This window comes from Nomascus leucogenys, chromosome 9, assembly GCF_006542625.1.
Source record: "Nomascus leucogenys isolate Asia chromosome 9, Asia_NLE_v1, whole genome shotgun sequence".
Classification (NCBI taxonomy): domain Eukaryota; kingdom Metazoa; phylum Chordata; class Mammalia; order Primates; family Hylobatidae; genus Nomascus; species Nomascus leucogenys.
In genome coordinates this window covers 69,541,224-69,560,802 of record NC_044389.1, presented here as the reverse complement: position 1 = coordinate 69,560,802, position 19,579 = coordinate 69,541,224, and the positions used below count along the sequence as shown (strand labels likewise).

Here is a 19,579-nt window from a genome sequence, read left to right as displayed (position 1 = left end):
TTTTATTTTTTAATGTCATTAGTTAACTGTTATTTACTCTCTACAAATAAAAGAATTATTCAATACAATTTGATTTCACCAGAATCTATAAGAAATTAAGTGTAGTATAAACAGATATTTGGATGAACTGAATCAGCTTCATGTAGACAATATTGACTGATTAGTCTAAAAGTGAAACTAGTAAAGTGATAGAACATCAGTAGGTACTAATTGACTATTTATTGTATGAGTCTACAGCATAAATTATTCATTTTTAAGGCACAATAATTCAACAAGCTATATTGAGGGAAATATTTCTTTTAGGATACAGAAGGTATTAAGAGCTTATAGAGTTTTAGGATCCTTTAACCTGTCAATTGTCATTTATGGTACTTTGTTGTCTAAGCTTTCCAAGTTAAATTTTGAGGTAAACAGGAATCTGAAATATTAAAGAGTAATTTATAAATATAATGATTTATTTAAAAAGGAGATGAATTCCAAAAGGTTTCTTACTGCTATGGCAACTCAAACTGATAAATAGGAGAGGCTTCTACTGAAGCTGTGTCTTAGACCACTGTGGTTGTGAACATCATGGGTTTAAGTGGATACAATATTTAAAAGATATGTCAAATAACTAATTTTTAGCCATCAATTGACATTTTAAAGCCACTGTGATTTTAGGATAGTGGACTAAATAAATTGATGTGGAAATTCAGAAATAAGGTCCTGCTATACATTCAGACTCATATTAGGATACTAATTTCTAGAGTATACATGTAGACCATTAACATATAAAATGGTCCCTAAAATATAATTAAAATATATTTTTATATAACCATAGCAAAAAAATAAAAAATCTTCCCAGTCAGATACAGAAGGTGCCTAACAAACATAGCTATTAAAACAATGAAAGTAGCTAGGAGAAGAAAGTGAGTTCCTAACTCACTTCTACTGACTAGTTCATTTAGTTACTAATTGTCAAAATGAGGTCAGGTATGGTAACAAACATAGGAAGTCTGCTTGTTGCTAAGTTTCTATACTGTACTCTGAATACAAAATGTCTTGGTACCTTTGAGGGTAGCTAAAGCAAACAAATGATGCTCTACTAAGCCAGTATGTGCCACAACCATATCAAACACATCTTTACATATACTTTTGGTATCACAGGTCAGTTCCAGTCTCTGCCCGTTCAGAAGCATTATGTTTACTTTCCTTCGGTTATCCTCATTCTTCCCTTTCTTAGTCTATAATTGAAAAAATAAATGGCATTTACTAAAATAAGCATTATAAGAATTTTAACTGGTGTTTAACACTACTGAAATTATTTTCTAAGAGGGACACAAACTGGTTTTATTACTTACAAGAATAGACCGTGGCAAATCCAAAGATATAAATGGTTCAATTGTCATTTTCACAAACTCAGGGCCAAAGAAATTCTGCAAATCACATAAGCAGAATCAATATTTTTTACTATTTATTCTAGTTTTTTCCTTGAAAGGAAAAATAATGTAACAATAATAAACTACATATGAAACTACAAAATCACCACATTAGAACTAGGTGATCTAAAACGAACGTTGAAGCTTTCATGAAGAGGTATACTGGAATTTACCAATAACAGAAATGGAGTATGCCTTATATTAAGTTGAAACAAGTTTTTCCCCATCTTTGTTTTCTACTATTGATGTCAAACATAATGCCTCACTTTTATACTGTTTTACAGGGTTTTCACTATTTGGCATCCCGATAGACTCAGACTCAAAAAAAAGGTCTTGAAGAAGTAATATAGAGTTATTAAGCTCATATAAGTATTTGGTTTAATATTGCTAATGCATGAAGTGATTGAACAGAATCTCATTGTCTTAGAAAGTGACATTCAGCCTAAAACAGATTGTAGGGTACATGTGCTGGCTCACAACTAATCCCAATGCCTTGGGAGGCTGAGGCAGGAGGATTGCTTGAGGCCAGGAGTTTGAGACCAACCTGGGCAACATACTTAGACCCTGTTTCTATAAAAAATAAAAAATTAGCTGGGCACTGTGGTGCATGCCTGTAGTTCAGCTACTTAGGAGGCTGAGGCCAGAGGATAACTTGTGCCCATGAGTTCCAGGCTGCTGTGAGCTATAATCACACCACTACACTCCAGCCTCACCAAGAAAGTAAGACCCTGGCTCTAAAAAAAAATTAAAAGCAAACAGACAAAAACAAAAAAAACTGGTCATAGTTAAAAGACATCTACTTTGTGCCTATATATATATATCCACCTGTAATCACTATCTTGGAACCCTGTGACACTGTACTTTTTGTTTTAAATAGTGGCAACTAGGGATAGTATCAGTCACATAGTCTCTGACCCCTGCCAATGTCCCCAGCAAGAAAATATCTCAGGAAATAAAGGACCCATGAGATGGGGAAAGTGGAGAGCAAACTCTGTATTTACTGCTTCTCAATCTATGATTTCCCTTTTCTCCTCCTATATATTCTGGGGTTTTGGCCAAGAGGGAGAACTAGTTTAGGAGACAACTTAAAACAAGTTAGACTCTGAGTGGGAGAAGGGTTGAGAAAAGACTGAAAGATTATATCTTAATGGGCAAAAGGTAGAATGAAACCAGAGCTAATCTTGAGGCCAGAGGCAAGTGGTTCGTGTGTATGTGTAGGTGTGTGCTTGAACTAATGGATATTACCAGTTTTATTTTTGTTGGTTTCTTCTTTGCATTTGGTTGTACAGCTCACTGATTGCTTGGTGTAGGAATTCTATTCAATTTAATTGAGTGTGTAACGTGACAGATACCATTTATGTAAAAGTAAAAGTTTAACATAAGGGGTTTATTAATATTCAGTGAACCAATAGGACACATTTTAAACAAGAATAGAAATAGAGTAGAAAGAATGAAAGTGGAACATAGCCGAATAGGAACAGCTCCAGTCTGCAGCTCCCAGTGTGATCAACACAGAAGACGGGTGATTTCTGCATTTCCAACTGAGGTACCTGGTTCATCTCACAGGGACTGGTTGGACAGTGGATGCAACACTCGGAGGATGAGCAGAAGCCGGGCGGGGCGTTGCCTCACCCGGGAAGCCCAAGGGATAGAGGGATTTCCCTTTCCTAGCCAAGGGAAGCTGAGACAAACTGCACCTGGAAAAATGGAACACTCCCGCCCAAATACTGCACTTTTCTCACAGTCTTAGCAACTGGCAGACCAGGAGATTTTCTCCCGTTCCTGGCTCGGCAGGTCCCACACCCATGGAGCCTTGCTCACTGCTAGTGCAGCAATCTGAGATCAACTTTCGAGGCTGCAGCCTGGTCAGTGGAGGGATGTCCGCCATTGCTGAGGCTTGAGTAAGTAAACAAAACGGCCGGGACGCTCGAACTGGGTGGAGCCCACCACAGCTCAGCAAGGCCTGCTGCCTCTATAGACTCCACCTCTGTGGGCAGGGCATAGCTGAACAAAAGGCAGCAGAAACTTCTGCAGACTTAAATGTCCCTGTCTGACAGCTCTGAAGAGAGCAGTGGTTCTCTCAGCATGGCGTTTGAGCTCCGAGAATGGGTCCCTGACCCCCATAGCCTAACTGGGAGACACCTCCCAGTAGGGGCTTATAGACACCTCATACAGTTGGGTGCCCCTCTGGGATAAAACTTCCAGAGGAAGGATCAGGCAGCAATATTTGCTGTTCTGCAGCATCCACTGGTGATACCCAGGCAAACAGGGTCTGGAGTGGACCTCCAGCAAACTCCAAAAGACCTGCAGCTGAGGGATCTGACTATTAGAAGAAAAACTAACAAACAGAAAGGAATACCATCAACATCAACAAAAAGGACATCTACACCAAACGCCATCTGTAGGTCACCAACATCAAAGACCAAAGGTAAATAAAACCACAAAGATGGGGAGAAACCAGAGCAGAAAAGCTGAAAATTCTAAAAACCAGAGTGCTTCTTCTCCTCCAAAGGATTGCAGCTCCTCACCAGCAACGGAACAAAGCTGGATGGAGAAAGACTTTGACAAGGTGACAGAAGTAGGCTTCAGAAGGTCGGTAATAACAAACTTCTCTGAGCTAAAGGAGCATGTTCAAACCCATCACAAGGAAGCTAAAAACCTTGCAAAAAGGTTAGAGGAATGGCTAACTAGAATAAACAGTGTAGAGAAGACCTTAAATGACCTGATGGAGTAGAAAACCATGGCACAAGAACTTCGTGACACATGCACAAGCTTCAATAGCTGATTTGATCAAGTAGAAGAAAGGGTATCACTGATTGAAGATCGAATTAATGAAATAAAGCGAGAAGACAAGATTAGAGAAAAAATAGTAAAAAGAAATGAACAAAGCCTCCAAGAAATATGGGAATATGTGAAAAGACCAAATCTACATCTGATTGGTGTACCTGATAGCGACAGGGAAAATGGAATCCAGTTGGAAAACACTCTGCAGGATATTATCCAGGAGAACTTCTCCAACCTAGAAAGGCAGGTCAACATTCAAATTCAGGAAATAAAGAGAACACCACAAAGATACTCCTTGAGAAGAACAATCCCAAGACACATAATTGTCAGATTCACCAAGGTTGAAATGAATGAAAAAATGTTAAGGGCAGCCAGAGAGAAAGGTTAGGTTACCCACAAAGGGAAGCCCATCAGACTGACAGCAATCTCTCGGCAGAAACCCTACAGGCCAGAAGAGAGTGGGGGCCAATATTCAACATGCTTAAAGAAAAGAATTTTCAACCGAGAATTTCATATCCAGCCAAACTAAGCTTCATAAGTGAAGGGGAAATAAAATCCTTTACAGACAAGCAAATGCTGACAGATTTTTGTTACTACCAGGCCTGCCTTACAAGAATTCCTGAAGGAAGCACTAAACGCGGATAGGAATAACCAGTACCAGCCACTGCAAAAACATGCCAAATTGTAAAGACCATCGATGCTAGGAAGAAACTGCCTCAATTAATAGGCAAAATAACCAGCTAACATCATAATGACAGGATCAAATTCACACATAACAATATTAACCTTAAATGTAAATGGGCTAAAAAGACACAAACTGGCAAATTGGATAAAGAGTCAAGACTCGTCGGTGTGCTATATTCAGGAGACCCATCTCACATGCAGAGAAACACATAGGCTCAAAATAAAGGGATGGAGGAAGATCTACCAAGCAAATGGGAAGCAAAAAAAAAAAAAAAAAAAAAAATAGCAGGGGTTGCAATCCTAGTCTCTGATGAAACAAACTGTAAACCAACAAAGATCAAAAGAGACAACGAAGGCCATTACATAATGGTAAAGGGATCAATTCAACAAGAAGAGTTAACTATCCTAAATATATATGCACCCAATACAAGAGCACTCAGATTCATAAAGGAAGTCTTTAGAGACCTACAAAGAGACTTAGACTCCCACACAATAATAATGGAAGACTTTAACACTCCACTGTCAGTATTAGACAGATAAGGAGACAGAAGGTTAACAAGGATATCCAGGACTTAAATTCAGCTCTGCAACAAGTGGACCTAATAGACATATACAGAACTCACCACCCCAAATCAACAGAATATACATTCTTCTTAGCACCACATCATACTTATTCTAAAATTGACCACATAATTGGAAGTAAAACACTACTCAGCAAATGTAAAAGAACAGAAATCACAACAAACTGTCTCTCAGACTACAGTGCAATCAAATTAGAGCTCAGGATTAAGAAACTTACTCAAAACTGCACAATTGCATGGAAACTGAACAACCTGCTCCTGAATGAGTACTGGGTATATAACGAAATGAAGGCAGAAATAAAGATGTTCTTTGAAACCAGTGAGAACAAAGAAACAACATACCAGAATCTCTGGGACACATTCAAAGCAGTGTGTAGAGGGAAATTTATAGTACTAAATGCCCACAAGAGAAAGCAGGAAAGATTTAAAATCAACACCCTAACATCACAATTAAAATAACTAGAGAAGCAAGAGCAAACAAATTCAAAAGCTAGCAGAAGGCAAGAAATAACTAAGATCAGAGCGGAACTGAAGGAGATAGAGACAGGAAAAACCCTTCAAAAAAATCAATGAATTTAGGAGCTGGTTTTTTGAAAAGATCAACAAAATTGATGGACTGCTAGCAAGATTAATAAAGAAGAAAAGAGAGAAGAATCAAATAGACAGAATAAAAAATGATAAAGGGGATATCACCATGGATCCCACAGAAATACAAACTACCATCAGGGAATACTATAAACACCTCTATGCAAATAAACTAGAAAATCTAGAAGAAATGGATGAATTCCTGGACACATACACCCTCCCAAGACTAAACCATGAAGAAGTTAAATCTCTGAATAGACCAATAACAGGCTCTGAAATTGAGGCAATAATTAATAGGCTACCAACCAAAAAAAGTCCAGGACCAGAGAGATTCACAGCCGAATTCTACCAGAGGTACAAAGAGGAGCTGGTACCATTCCTTCTGAAACTATTCCAATCAATAGAAAAAGAGGGAATCCTCCCTAACTCATTTTATGAGGTCAGCATTGTCCTGATACCAAAGCGTGGCAGAGACACAATAAAAACAGAGAATTTTAGACCAATATCCCTGATGAACATTGATGTGGAAATCCTCAATAAAATACTGGCAAACCGAATGTAGCAGCACATCAAAAAGCTTATCCACCACGATCAAGTTGGCTTCATCCCTGGGATGCAAGGCTGGTTCATCATATGCAAATCAATAAACGTAATCCAACACATAAACAGAAACAACTACAAAAACCACATGATTATCTCAATAGATGCAGAAAAGGCCTTCAACACAATTAAACAGCCCTTCATGCTAAAAACTCTTAATAAATTAGCTATTGACGGAACCTATCTCAAAATAATAAATGCTATTTACAACAAACTCACAGCCAATATCATACTAAATGGGCAAAAACTGGAAGCATTCCCTTTGAAAACTGGCACAAGACAAGGATGCCCTCTCTCACCACTCCTATTCAACATAGTGTTGGAAGTTCTGGTCAGGGCAATCAGGCAAGAGAAAGAAATAAAAGGTATTCAATTAGGAAAAGAGGAAGTCAAACTGTCCGTTTGCAGATGACATCATTGTATATTTAGAAAACCCCATCGTCTCAGCCCAAAATCTCCTTAAACTGATAAGCAACTTCAGCAAAGTCTCAGGATACAAAATCAATGTGCAAAAATCACAAACATTTCTCTACACCAATAACAGACAAACAGCAAAACCATGAGTGAATTCCCATTCACAATTACTACAAAGAAAATAAAATACCTAGGAATTCAACTTACAAGGGATATGAAGGACCTCTTCAAGCAGAACTACAAACCACTGCTCAACGAAATAAAAGAAGACAGTAACAAATGGAAGAAAATTCCACGCTCATGGATAGGAAGAATCAGTATCGTGAAAACGGCCATACTGCCCAAGGTAATTTATAGATTCAATACCATCCCCATCAGACTACCAGTGACTTTCTTCACAGAATTGGAAAAAGCTACTTTAAAGTTCATGTGGAACCAAAAAAGACCCCACATAGCCAAGACAATCCTAAGCAAAAAGAGCAAAGCTGGAGGCATCACGCTACCTGACTTCAAACTATACTACAAGGCTACAGTAACCAAAACAGCATGGTACTGGTACCAAAACAGATATATAGACCAATGGAACAGAATAGAGGCCTCAGAAATAACACCACACATCTACAACCAACTGATCTTTGACAAACCTGACAAAAACAAGAAATGTGGAAAGGATTTCCTATTTAATACATGGTGCTGGGAAAACTGGCTAGCCATATGTAGAAAGCTGAAACTGGATCCCTTCCTTACACCTTACACAAAAATTAATACATGATGGATTAAAGACTTAAATGTTAGACCTAAAGCCATAAAAATCCTAGAAGAAAACCTAGGCAATACCATTCAGGACATAGGGATGGGTAAGGACTTCATGACTAAAACACCAAAAGCAATGGCAACAAAAGCCAAAATAGACAAACAGGATCTAATTAAACTAAAGAGTGTCTGCATGGCAAAAGAAACTACCATCAGAGTGAACAGGCAACCTACAGAATGGGAGACAATTTTTGCAATCTACCCATCTGACAAAAGGCTAATATCCACAATCTACAAAGAACTTCAACAAATTTACAAGAAAAAAACAAACAACCCCATTGAAAAATAGGCAAAGGATATGAACAGACACTTCTCAAAAGAAGACATTTATGCAGCCAACAGACACATGAAAAAATGCTCATCATCACTGGTCATCAGAGAAATGCAAATCAAAACCACAATGAGATACCATCTCACACCAGTTAGAATAGCAATCATTCAAAAGTCAGGAAACAACAGATGCTGGGGAGGATGTGGAGAAATAGGAACACTTTTGCACTGTTGGTGGGAGCGTAAAGTAGTTCAACCTTTGTGGAAGACAGTGTGGCGATTACTCAAGAATCTAGAACTAGAAACACCATTCGACCCAGCGATCCTGTTACTGGGTATATACCCAAAGGATTATAAATCATGCTACTATTAAGACACATGCACACGTATGTTTATTGCGGCACTATTCACAATAGCAAAGACTTGGAACCAACCCAAATGTCCAACTAGATAAAGAAAATGTGCACATATACACCATGGAATACTATGCAGCTATAAAAAAGGATGAGTTAATGCTCTTTGCACAGACATGGATGAAGCTGGAAACCATTATTCTCAGGGAACTATCACAAGGACAGAAAACCAAACACCACATGTTCTCACTCATAGGTGGGAACTGAACAATAAGAACACATGGACACAGGGCGGGGAACATCACACACCAGGTCCTGTTGGGGGGTGGGGGGCTGGGGGAGGGATAGCATTAGGAGAAACACCTAATGTAAATGATGAGTTGATGGGTGCAGAAAACCAACATGGCACATGTATACCTACGTAACAAACCTGCATGTTGTTCACATGTACCCTAGAACTTAAAGTATAATAATAATAAAAAAAGAATGAAAGTGTTCTGCCATGGGAAACACAGAATATAATAAAGATCAACTATGGCAACAGGGCATGAAGAAGTTAAGATGTGTCTGCACCAAAAGAAAAAAAAATCCTAAAAATTTTTGTTGCGGGAAAGAATATTAATTCAAACTGTACCTCCAAACCCCATTACCCTTTTCAGCCTCAAAAATATAACCTCCAGCTCTTTTTGGAAAAAATACTAGGTAGTCTTTTAATGACCAGTAGTTCAAATTATCTAATCACTGACACAGAATATCTCTGACGAAGAAATGTTTGGTTTGAAATAGCTAGAAATTGACTGCCTAAAAAAGGAAACAGGTTTTTAGCAAGATGACATATAACAGTGGCATGCTATAAAGGTACGATCTATAATTTATGAATTGTGAATGAACCAAAGTCTAGCTTAGCTCTTTAAAACTATGGTTTAGGAAAAAGGGGTGTATATGTACGTGCAGTTTGTGCTGCTCACTGAATTATTATATTGGAAGCCCACACTATATTATATGACATCCTGCCTATTACTTAGTTTTGATGTAGATATTGGTAATAATGAATTGATGAAGCCTTATTGAGTTTCTTCCTTTTACCTGAAATATGTTCAGTTATATTTTATTGGAATCTAAAAACTTTAAAAATTGGATAGTGTTTTATAAACTACAATCCAATTCCACATTTTAAAAATTAGCACAATGAGGAATAAAGAGGTTTTAAAATTTACATAAAGTCATATAACAGCATCATAAGGAATAGAATACATGTCTTCCAATTTGTAGTTCAATGCAATTTTCACCACCCAACAGTTTTTTCTCCTTAGAATATTGTGAAGGAAATTTGAATTCTATTAATTTCAGAGCATACAAATGTGCTTTTAAGATAATTCTCTGAAGCAAAGAACAAAAAATGAAAACAGTATAGGGTAATATAATTTCTTAGTACAGAACTAAAAAGAAAAAAATCATTCTAGATTTTACCAGGTTTACTATTATTTATTTTGCTTTTGAAGAATTATTTTAAACTAACATTACAAATGAAACACTGCTTCACCTTTCAAGTTGGTGATAGTAAAAAAGAATGATAATATCCAGAATAGGTAAGAATATGAAGAAACAGGCATGATCATAGGAAGCAAAAACTGGCACAAACTTTTGGAAGGGTAATTTGACAATATCTTTTTTGGAAGGGTAATTTGACAATGTATCAAATGTCTTAAACGGTGTCTGCCTTTGACTTGGCTATTTTACTTGGAGAAAGTTATCTGCAATGAGTTAGCTACAGGGATGTTCATTAAGGCAGTGGTCCCCGAACTTTTTGGCACCAGGGACAGGTTTTGTGGAAGAAAATTTTTCCACAGACAGGTAGGAGGGGATGGTTTTGCGATGAAACTGTTCCACCTCAGATCATCAGGCATTAGATTCTCATAAGGAACATGCAACGCAGTTCACAACAGGGTTCATGCTCCTATGAGAATCTAGTGCTGTTGCTGATCTGACAGGAGGTGGAGCTCAGGTGGCAATGCTAGCTCCTTGCTCACCTCCTGCTGTGACCAGGCCATGGACCAATGCTGGCCTGTGGAGCCCTGCTTTAGAGCATTACTTTCAACAGCTAATTAGAAACATTGAAAATGTCCAATAATTGGAACTGACTAAAGAAATTACAGTACACAGTAAAGTCACATAATAAAGTATAACACTAACAATAATATAGAAGTTGTAAAATGTTTAAGATATTTTACATGAGAAAAGAACTGTTGATTTTATGTTTATAAAAATATATTGTCATAGGTTGAAAGAAAAATACATCAACTAGAAGAACAGACACATAAAAATATCCATCTACAAGATACAAGATACAGACTTGGTCTTTCCTGTCTTTGGATACTGTAAATGTGAGGATATGATATTTGGAGCTAATGGAGTCCTCTTTTAACCAGAAAGTGAATTATTACTAAAGTTCTGAGAATCACAGAGCAGCAAGATGAAATGCACTTGATAACATTCTTGAACTTTGGAACTAACCTTGAACTTTCCATGTCTGATCTTCTCAATATATGGAATAACAAATTTCTTAATATGAAAAAATAATCCCTACCATAACGAAGAGAGCCAGTTAACTTGAAGGATTATGAATATACTTCTAAAGTATATAGTTAGGACACTCTAAATTCATCTAAGTTATTTTTTAGATAAAATAACGAAAATAGCTAAATGTTTATTTTAAAATCAACCCAAAAGATATTTAATCCCAGTGGAAATGAATATGGGATTTCAGTTTCATCTACAGGTAACTTTAGGTGGATACCTGTAGCAATTTTTAAAAGTACTTTGCCCAAGAGTTCCCTGTGAGAGCAGGTTTAGATGTGTAGTAACCTGAGAATCAACTTACCCTCAGTTTTCTTTGAGTCATGGCCGTTTCTAGGGCAATTTCTCTTAATGGATCCCTGGTGATGTCAAGCATGGACGCTTTGATTGTGTCTCCTGGATATAGGCTCAACCGAGACTGTCTAAGGGCCATTTTGGCTTGTAGCTGCATCAGTTCTTCTTCTTGCCGTTTTAGCATGATCTCCTGGTTAATTAAGTTGCCTTCAAAGGGTGTTTCATATTGTCTGCTATATAGAAAAGAGGAGACAGCTGAGGATTGGGAGGAAAACAAAGGCTAATCAAGCAAACTTCATTTTAAGTAAGGCTGCAAGAGTTTAAACAAATTTTATTTTCCCATCTCAGAAGAATCTTTGCATTACACAGTATGGTATGAAGAAATATATAGGCAGGGCGTGGTGGCTCATGCCTGCAATCCCAGCACTTTGGGAGGTGAAGGCGGTTGGATCGCTTGAGTCTAGGAGTTCGAGACTAGCCTGGGCAACATGGTGAAACCTTGTCTCTACAAAAAAATACAAGAGATTAGCTGGCCATGGTGGCACACACCTGTAGTCCTGGCTACTCAGGAGGCTGAGGCGTAGAATTGATTGAGCCTAGGGGTAAAGGGGTTGAGGCTGCAGTGAGCTAGGATCGTACTACTGCACTCCACCCTGGGTGACAGAAGAGAAGAGAGGAGAGGAAAGGAGAAAAGAGGGGAAGGGGGGAGGGGGGAAGGGAAGGAAATACATATTTGATCTTTGTCCCCAGTTCCTGACAAAGAGCTCCTAAAACCCTTGAAGTCTCTTGGGTGTTAGGAGCCTTTTGTTCTAGTAATGAAACTCTGATCATACTACCTATATAAAACAGAATTTGGACATTACTCCCTGCTCTCTCTATCCCCTTAAGTAGCTTTATTTTTCTTCAAGGCACCATCATTATATGGCAGTATATTATTTACTTGCTTTTTCATGGTTTATTGGCTATCTCTCATTTCCCTCAAGGGACTTTCTGTGTTGTTCACAACTCTATCTCCAGTATCTGAAAACGCCTAGTACATGGCAGGTGCTCAATGATTACCTGTAAAGTCAATAACTGAATGTAATTTTATGGCCCTCTCTCACTTAAGGGGAGGGTCAAAGATAATAATAAGACCTTGAATCCACACATTTAAACTCAAACCTGTTATTTTCATAAAATATTACAGTCTTTTAGCTATAATTATTTTACATCAGAGCTACTAAAAGGTAGCAAAAATAATTATCATTGTTATCTCTCCAAATATGTTATCTAACCAAAACTTCTATAAAAACTGAAAAGTTTGAGACAAAAATCAAAAACAAAAACAACTCTGTTTGGAGTCAGAAACAAAGGTTACCTCAACAAGCAGAGAGGCACAGAAGCAGTGGGAATGTACTATGTATAAACTTACTTCAAAAGCTAATACATAAAAAGGCTTAGAAATTCTCTTTGGAAACCACTTTGAATGCCCTTTTTGGTCACTGAAAGACACTTTTGATAGCTCAGTATAAAAAAATTACTCATTCTGCTGCATCTGACTCATAATTTCCTGTTAATCTCCCCCTACCCCACTATGATACAAATCAATAGCACTCTCTGGATCTGTTTTGCCATTTTATTCTAGCTAAAGGGAATGGCAACTTTTGTCAAGAAGCATGCAACATGTACAAATACAGCACTATTTATAGATTTTACAAATGTGTGACTTAAAGAAGAAAACAAGACTCCTGATTATGTACCAGCATGTTAAGGATATTATCAGAGTGTGTTCTGCAAGCGAATAGGAATTTGGACAGTATTTTAAGCTAATGTGTATTTAAGTGGGCAGAAAAAAGATAGAACTAGTTAAAAGAAATAGAGTTTAGCAACTTAATATTAGACAATACATACATACAGCTAACAATCTACTTCCTGAAATATTTTTCTTTCACCTCAACCTATATCTAACTCAGATGCTATGAACACCACATGGGCTTTTTCTCCCCATGAAGTATGAAAAAAAAAGACAGTTTACCCCTTAAACACAGATTTGACAAATATGGTGGCCTTAATGTTTCCTTAAATAAAATCTGGAAACAATCAAAATTAGGATTCTCTCATAACCTTGACAATTTTGAGGTTCCTTATCAAGAAAATTAACATAAGGCTCCCAAAATGATTTAATTTTGCTTGAATGAATATGTTTTAAAATTTAAAAATCCAAACCAAATTGGCTATGTTAACACATATCCCAACGCTTCTTCATGTGTTATCTATATTTCGGTTGTTTATATTAAAAGCAAGAGTTTTCAATTGGCTAAAGTGGGCATAACAGTAACTATTCATAGGTTCCAAATTAGATGCATAGAGAAAAGTCACTTCTAAAACACATTCTCCCTCAATTCAACACTGAGCTTAGTGCAATTCAATATTGGCTTCCTATTGTTGTTCATCCCCACATGCTTTTGCTTCATTAGAAAAACAGAGTAAACAGACAACCTACAAAATGGGAGAAAATATTTGCAAACTATGCAAACTATGCATCTGACAAAGGTCTAATAGCCAGCATCTATAGGGAACTTAAATGTACAAAAGAAAAACAAACAACTCCATTAAAAAGTGGGCAAAGCACATGAAAGACACCCTCAAAAGAAGATATACATGCAGCCTACAAGCATTGAAAAAAGCTTCATATCACTGATCATTACAGAAATGCAAATCAGAACCACAATGAGATACCATCTCACACCAGTCAGAATGGCTATTATTAAAAAGTAAAAAAATAACAGATGCTGGCGAGGTTGCAGAGAAAAGGGAACATTTACACACTGTTGGGAGAGCAAATTAGTGCAATCATTGTGGAAAACGATATGGAGATTCCTCAAAGAGCTAAAAGCAGAACTACCATTAGACCCAGCAATCCCATTACTGGGTATATACCCATAGGAATATAAATCATTCTACCATAAAGACACGTACACACGAATGTTCACTGCAGCACTATTTACAACAGCAAAGACATGGAATCAACCTAAATGTTCATGAATGACAGATTGTATAAAGAAAATGTGGTACATATACACAATGGAATACTATACAGCCATAAAAAAGAATGAGATCATGTCTTCTGTGGGAACATGGATAGAGCTGGAGGCTATTATCCTTAGCAAACTAATGCAGGAACAGAAAACCAAATACCACATGTTCTCACTTGTAAGTGGGAGCTAAATGAGAAGAACTTCCGAACACAAAGAAGGAAACAACTGATACTGGGGTCTACTTGAGTGGGGAGAGTGGGAGGAGGGAGAGGAACAAATAAGATAACTGTTGGGTACTGGGCTTAATACCTGCTTGACAAAATAGTATGTATACAAACCCCTGTCACACGTGTTTATATAACAAACCTTCACACGTACCCCCAAACCGAAAATAAATGTCAAAAAAACAAAAAAAAAAAAAAGAAAAGAGTGTAACGTAAAGCATAGATCTTTGTTTCCTACCTCTTTGTTCAAAAGTATCAAAATGGGGTCATCACAAGGACACAGTAATATAAAATGCTATTATGCAAATATAGATTGCTTTAGGTAAATGAATACTTACTGGAGTTTTCCTCAAAGAAAAAAATTATAGACTATTTTAAAAAGTACAAGAAACAAAAGAAACAACTTTAATTAAAAGTGGACCTTTAGGCCAGGCGCAGTGGCTCCCACCTGTAATCCCAGCACTTTGGGAGGCTGAGGTGGGTGGATAACTTGAGATCAGGAGTTCAAGACCAGCCCGGCCAAAATGGTGAAACCCCACCTCTACTAAAAATACAAAAGTTAGCCGGGCATGGTGGCAGGTGCCTGCAATCCCAGCTACTTGAGAGGCTGAGGCAGGAGAACTGCTTGAACCTGGGAGGCAGAGGTTGCAGTGAGCTGAGATAGCGCCACTGCATTCCAGTCTGGGCAGCAAAGTGAGACTCTGTCTCAAAAAAAAAAAAAAAAAAAAAGTGGACCATTAACTAAAGAATAATTTTAGTGTAAAGTATTTAATTACATAGACTCTAAACTGTGAATAGTCTGTTTTAATCACATGGCTAGGGTTACCTGATCTATTAATAGTTTACAGGTGTGAAACAGTATCTGGCAGAATTAATTAGCTAAGGGGCAAGTTTCTGTTTATTTCTAAATGATTCTTTTTTATTTGGTGGCACCTGAATTAAACAAACTGAAATACAGAATTAGAAAGGATTCCCACATTTTAGAAGTAAATTCTAAAGCAACCTCTGGTTCTCTAATATATTACAAATTTGAAATTAATGCTTAGCATTAACTACATCTTTTGTTCATGTAAGGGACCTGGGCATAGACGACAAAGACACACATCACTACTGACTTGACACCTTTCAGTTTAAACAACATAAATCAACACACAGCTATAATACCACCATCCTAAGTTGAGCACAAACATAATACTAACACCTTATAAGAAATTCACTAAGTATGTCAGTATAAAAATGAACTCTAAATAGCCTAAATCAGGCTTTAAAAAAAATACCACATAACCTCTTTTAACCTAGGAAAGATACAGTGATAATTAACTTTTTACATAATAGGTTACTTAGTAGTAACCTACTCACTATTCATTCAACAAATAAATACTCACTGAAAGCTTGCTGGCTCAGACTATTCCAACCTTTCAAGAAAGGTATCTTAGAAATCAAGGTTTACTATCTTCTCACAGATTTTTAATCCCATGCCTTCACCTTCCTGTTATTTTATATTCATATGGATAATTTAAAAAATCAAGCACAACTATAAATAATTAGAGCCAATCGTGATTTTAAAAGATTCCAATACTTTGTCTTTCATATAATTGATGAATTTCTGATAACTTTTATAAAAACAAAGAGAGCTAGGGGAAAGGAAGAGAAAAGGAAAATGCAAAAAATAAAGGAAAAAGGATAGTAAAAAAGCAAATTCTACTTGATTTACACCTGTAATCCCAGCACTTTGGGAGGCTGAGGCGGGTGGATCACTTGAGGTCAGGAGTTCGATACCAGCCTGGCCAATATGGTGAAACCCCGTCTCTACTAAAAATTCAAAAATTAGCCAGGCGCATTGGCGCGTACCTGTAATCCCAGCTACTCGGGAGACTGAGGCAGGAGAATTGCGTGAACCCGGGAGAAGGAGGTTGCAGTGAGCCGAGATTGCACCACTGCACTCCAGGTTAGGTGACAGAGAGAGCCTCCATCTCAAAAAAAAAAAAAATTCCATTTAATTCAAATAAAAAACAAACACTGGTCACTGGAAATGTATCATCACTACTTTTTCATGACATACCTTGGTCTCTGTGACTGGCCTTGACTTAAGGTTTCATCTACCCCTGGAAGACCACTGCTGGATTCAAACCTCTTTGAGGCTTCACTTCTTCTCACTAATTATGAATGAAAAAGAAATAATGGCACAGGTGATAGAAACATGAGAGTAATTTCATTTAAAACTCAAACACTTAGCAGACATAAGAGTTGTACAAATCTAATCCACAGAACAAAATTAATGACATAATGTTACTAAACTCTTTTGAGGTAAATCATGTTACTTTTAAAGACAATGAATTATTTATCTCTGTAATGAAAAGGACTACATCGTTATTTGAAGAAACTGCTATTTAGTTTCTATAATACCACTGAGTAACCAGCAGCTTTTTTAAATTTTGCAATTTTATATAGTATTATTCTGACAATTTATATTAATATTTCAACACTATTGAAAATAATAATAATTGTGGTTTCTTAAAAACGGTTTGCTTGTTTCAGATGCCTCCTACCTTGTCTGAAATCTGATTCAGAGGAAATAATAGATGGACTTTCACTGGAGGTACTAAAGACATCACCATGGTAAGTTTTGTATCTTCGAACTGGTTCTAGAAGGATTAACACAAAAAGATTAGAAAGCAAACTCATTAGCTCTTCCACATAAATCAAAATATTAATTTTAATCTTGCGGGACTAAAACATTTTATACATTGCTTTAAATTTACCAGTTGCTGGAGTGTATTCAAATAATGGGTTCCAATTTTTGAGTTGGTTTAGTATACTGGTTATGAGCACGGACTCTGGAGCCAGACTGCCTCAGTTTGAATCAGTTCCACCACTTTCTAGTGTGTGACCTTAGGAAAGTAATTTAATTTCCCCATGACTCTTCTTTTAATTCAGCCAAAAAGGGGGCATAATAATAGTGCACATCGCATAAGGTTGTGAGAATTAAATGAATTAACATACACGAAGCTTTTAGAGCACACACTATGTAAGCATCATTATCACAGTTTTTGAATGTTTACTATGTATAATTCTCTGTTAGATTCTATAAGGAATAGACAATCTAAAGACACAACAATCTCAAAGAATTTAAAATGTGGAAGATAAGACAAGTACCCCAATATTGACACAGAATGCTTAGTTCCACCAGAATAAGATAAGCATTTGGAAGGGGGTACTGTGTAGGTTTGTGCAGAGTGTGCACTGTACAAGGGGGCCGAGCCCAGGGGCAAGTGTGGACTAAAATCTAAATCCTACCTTCTAAGTATTTCTGAACCATCCCCTCTTCTTCAGCCGTATTGTTTCTATCACTGAGCACTATTCATGTCACTCTTGAACTACTACGTGTCTCCTAAATCCCCTTTCTGCAGTTTTGCTCCTTGACGTAATTCACATTATAGAAAGTTAACTTCCCAGAAATGAAAATCTGAGCTATTTCTTAAAATCCTTGAAACTAGTCTTCAACATACAGTTTAAAAAAAATTCTTAGCTTGGTATTCAAAGCCTTTTATAAGCTGATCCTCAACTAGATTTATTTTATTTTTTAGAGACAGGGTCTCACTCTGTTGCCTAGGCTGGAGTGTAGTGGTGCAGTCATAGCTTACTGCAGTGCTGGACTCCTGGGCTCAAGCTATCTTCTCGTCTCAGCCTCCCAAGTAGCTGGGACTAGAAGCATGTGCCACCACACCTGGCTCCCAACTACATTTATAGCAGTGTCTCTTTATATTTTGAAGTCACAGATTCATTTGTGAGAATTGGGCAAAGTATATATATGTACACACACACACAATGTATAAAAGACACACATACATATATATATAATCAAAGTTTTGAGGAGTGAGAACACATACTCACACACATATTTTTTCCATCTCCTATATATACATATATATACACACACATGTATATACACACACATACACACAAACACAACAATTTAAATATAAATTTAAAAACTCAATTCAGGTAAAAGCCTTATCTCCATCCACTTCCCTAAACGAATTCTGTACCTGTGTTACTAAATTTGCAGATAATCAAAAGCATATTAACTTTTAGCTACCTTTCTGAAGGATACTTTCTGTTAGAAACACCGCTCTTCCCCTTCTTCTTTACCTGAATATCTTTTTTTCCTTAACCTTTAAAAGAAGCCTCTTTCTACCTAAAAGCTTCTATGACCACACAAAGGCTGAGTTAGGCATTACTCCTCTTGCTTTCACGTTGCCTCATGCTTAATTGCAACTCTTACACTACTTTGTAGTTCTCCACTTGTTTCCTCAACTAAATTATAAGTTCTCTGAGAAAAAGAATGTTGTCTTTTTTAGATGTACTTCTAGTATCTAGTCTAGCAAGTACCTGGTACATAACAAGCACAAAATAAATATTTTCTGAGTGAATAAATGTATATAAGTGGTATATAAAGGTCACTGGTGACCTTTAAGACAACTATTTTCATTGCATGAACAGGTCAGAGGCCAAATCAGAGAGGGTTAAAGAAGGACTAGATGGTAAGAATTTGAGAAAATGAGTATCCAGTATTCTTTCAAGAATTTTGAGGATTTGAGAAAGAAAAAAAGGTTAAAAAAATTTTTTCCGCCACAGAGGAATGTCTGTGCTTGATTTCAGGTGGTGGATAATAAGCCCATTGAGTGGGAGAGACTGAAGTTGCAAATGGTAGTGCAAAAAACTGATTAAAAAAATGTTTTGAAGGAAACAGGAGATGGAAAAAAGAACACATGTGGGATGAGTAGACTGGCAAGGAGGAAAAATCGTTCCTTCTTAAAAGAGTTAACTAACAGACAAGGGAAAAGGTGAAAATACAGAGGCAATCCCAAGATATTCATATCATTAACGTTGCCTGGAAATAAAAAGTCAATCACCTCTTGGGAGCCTGTTTGGCTGAGGCTTGAGAAGATTAAAGAAATTCTG

The 19,579-nt window shown here is 37.0% G+C and overlaps 1 protein-coding gene across 2 annotated transcripts in view; it reads right to left on the bottom strand.

Moving 5' to 3' along the window:
* Positions 1-19,579, bottom strand: part of PTPN13 (protein tyrosine phosphatase non-receptor type 13) — a 219,533-nt gene that overhangs the window by 83,048 nt on the left and 116,906 nt on the right. For both annotated transcript variants that reach the window (XM_012499590.2, XM_003265859.2), the window contains exons 8-12: positions 17,164-17,259; positions 16,677-16,770; positions 11,384-11,606; positions 1,341-1,415; positions 1,049-1,223 (exon numbers count right to left, since the gene is read on the bottom strand). In XM_012499590.2, coding sequence (XP_012355044.2) covers positions 1,049-1,223; positions 1,341-1,415; positions 11,384-11,606; positions 16,677-16,770; positions 17,164-17,259 — 663 coding nt within the window. The remainder of the gene's footprint in view (positions 1-1,048; positions 1,224-1,340; positions 1,416-11,383; positions 11,607-16,676; positions 16,771-17,163; positions 17,260-19,579) is intronic.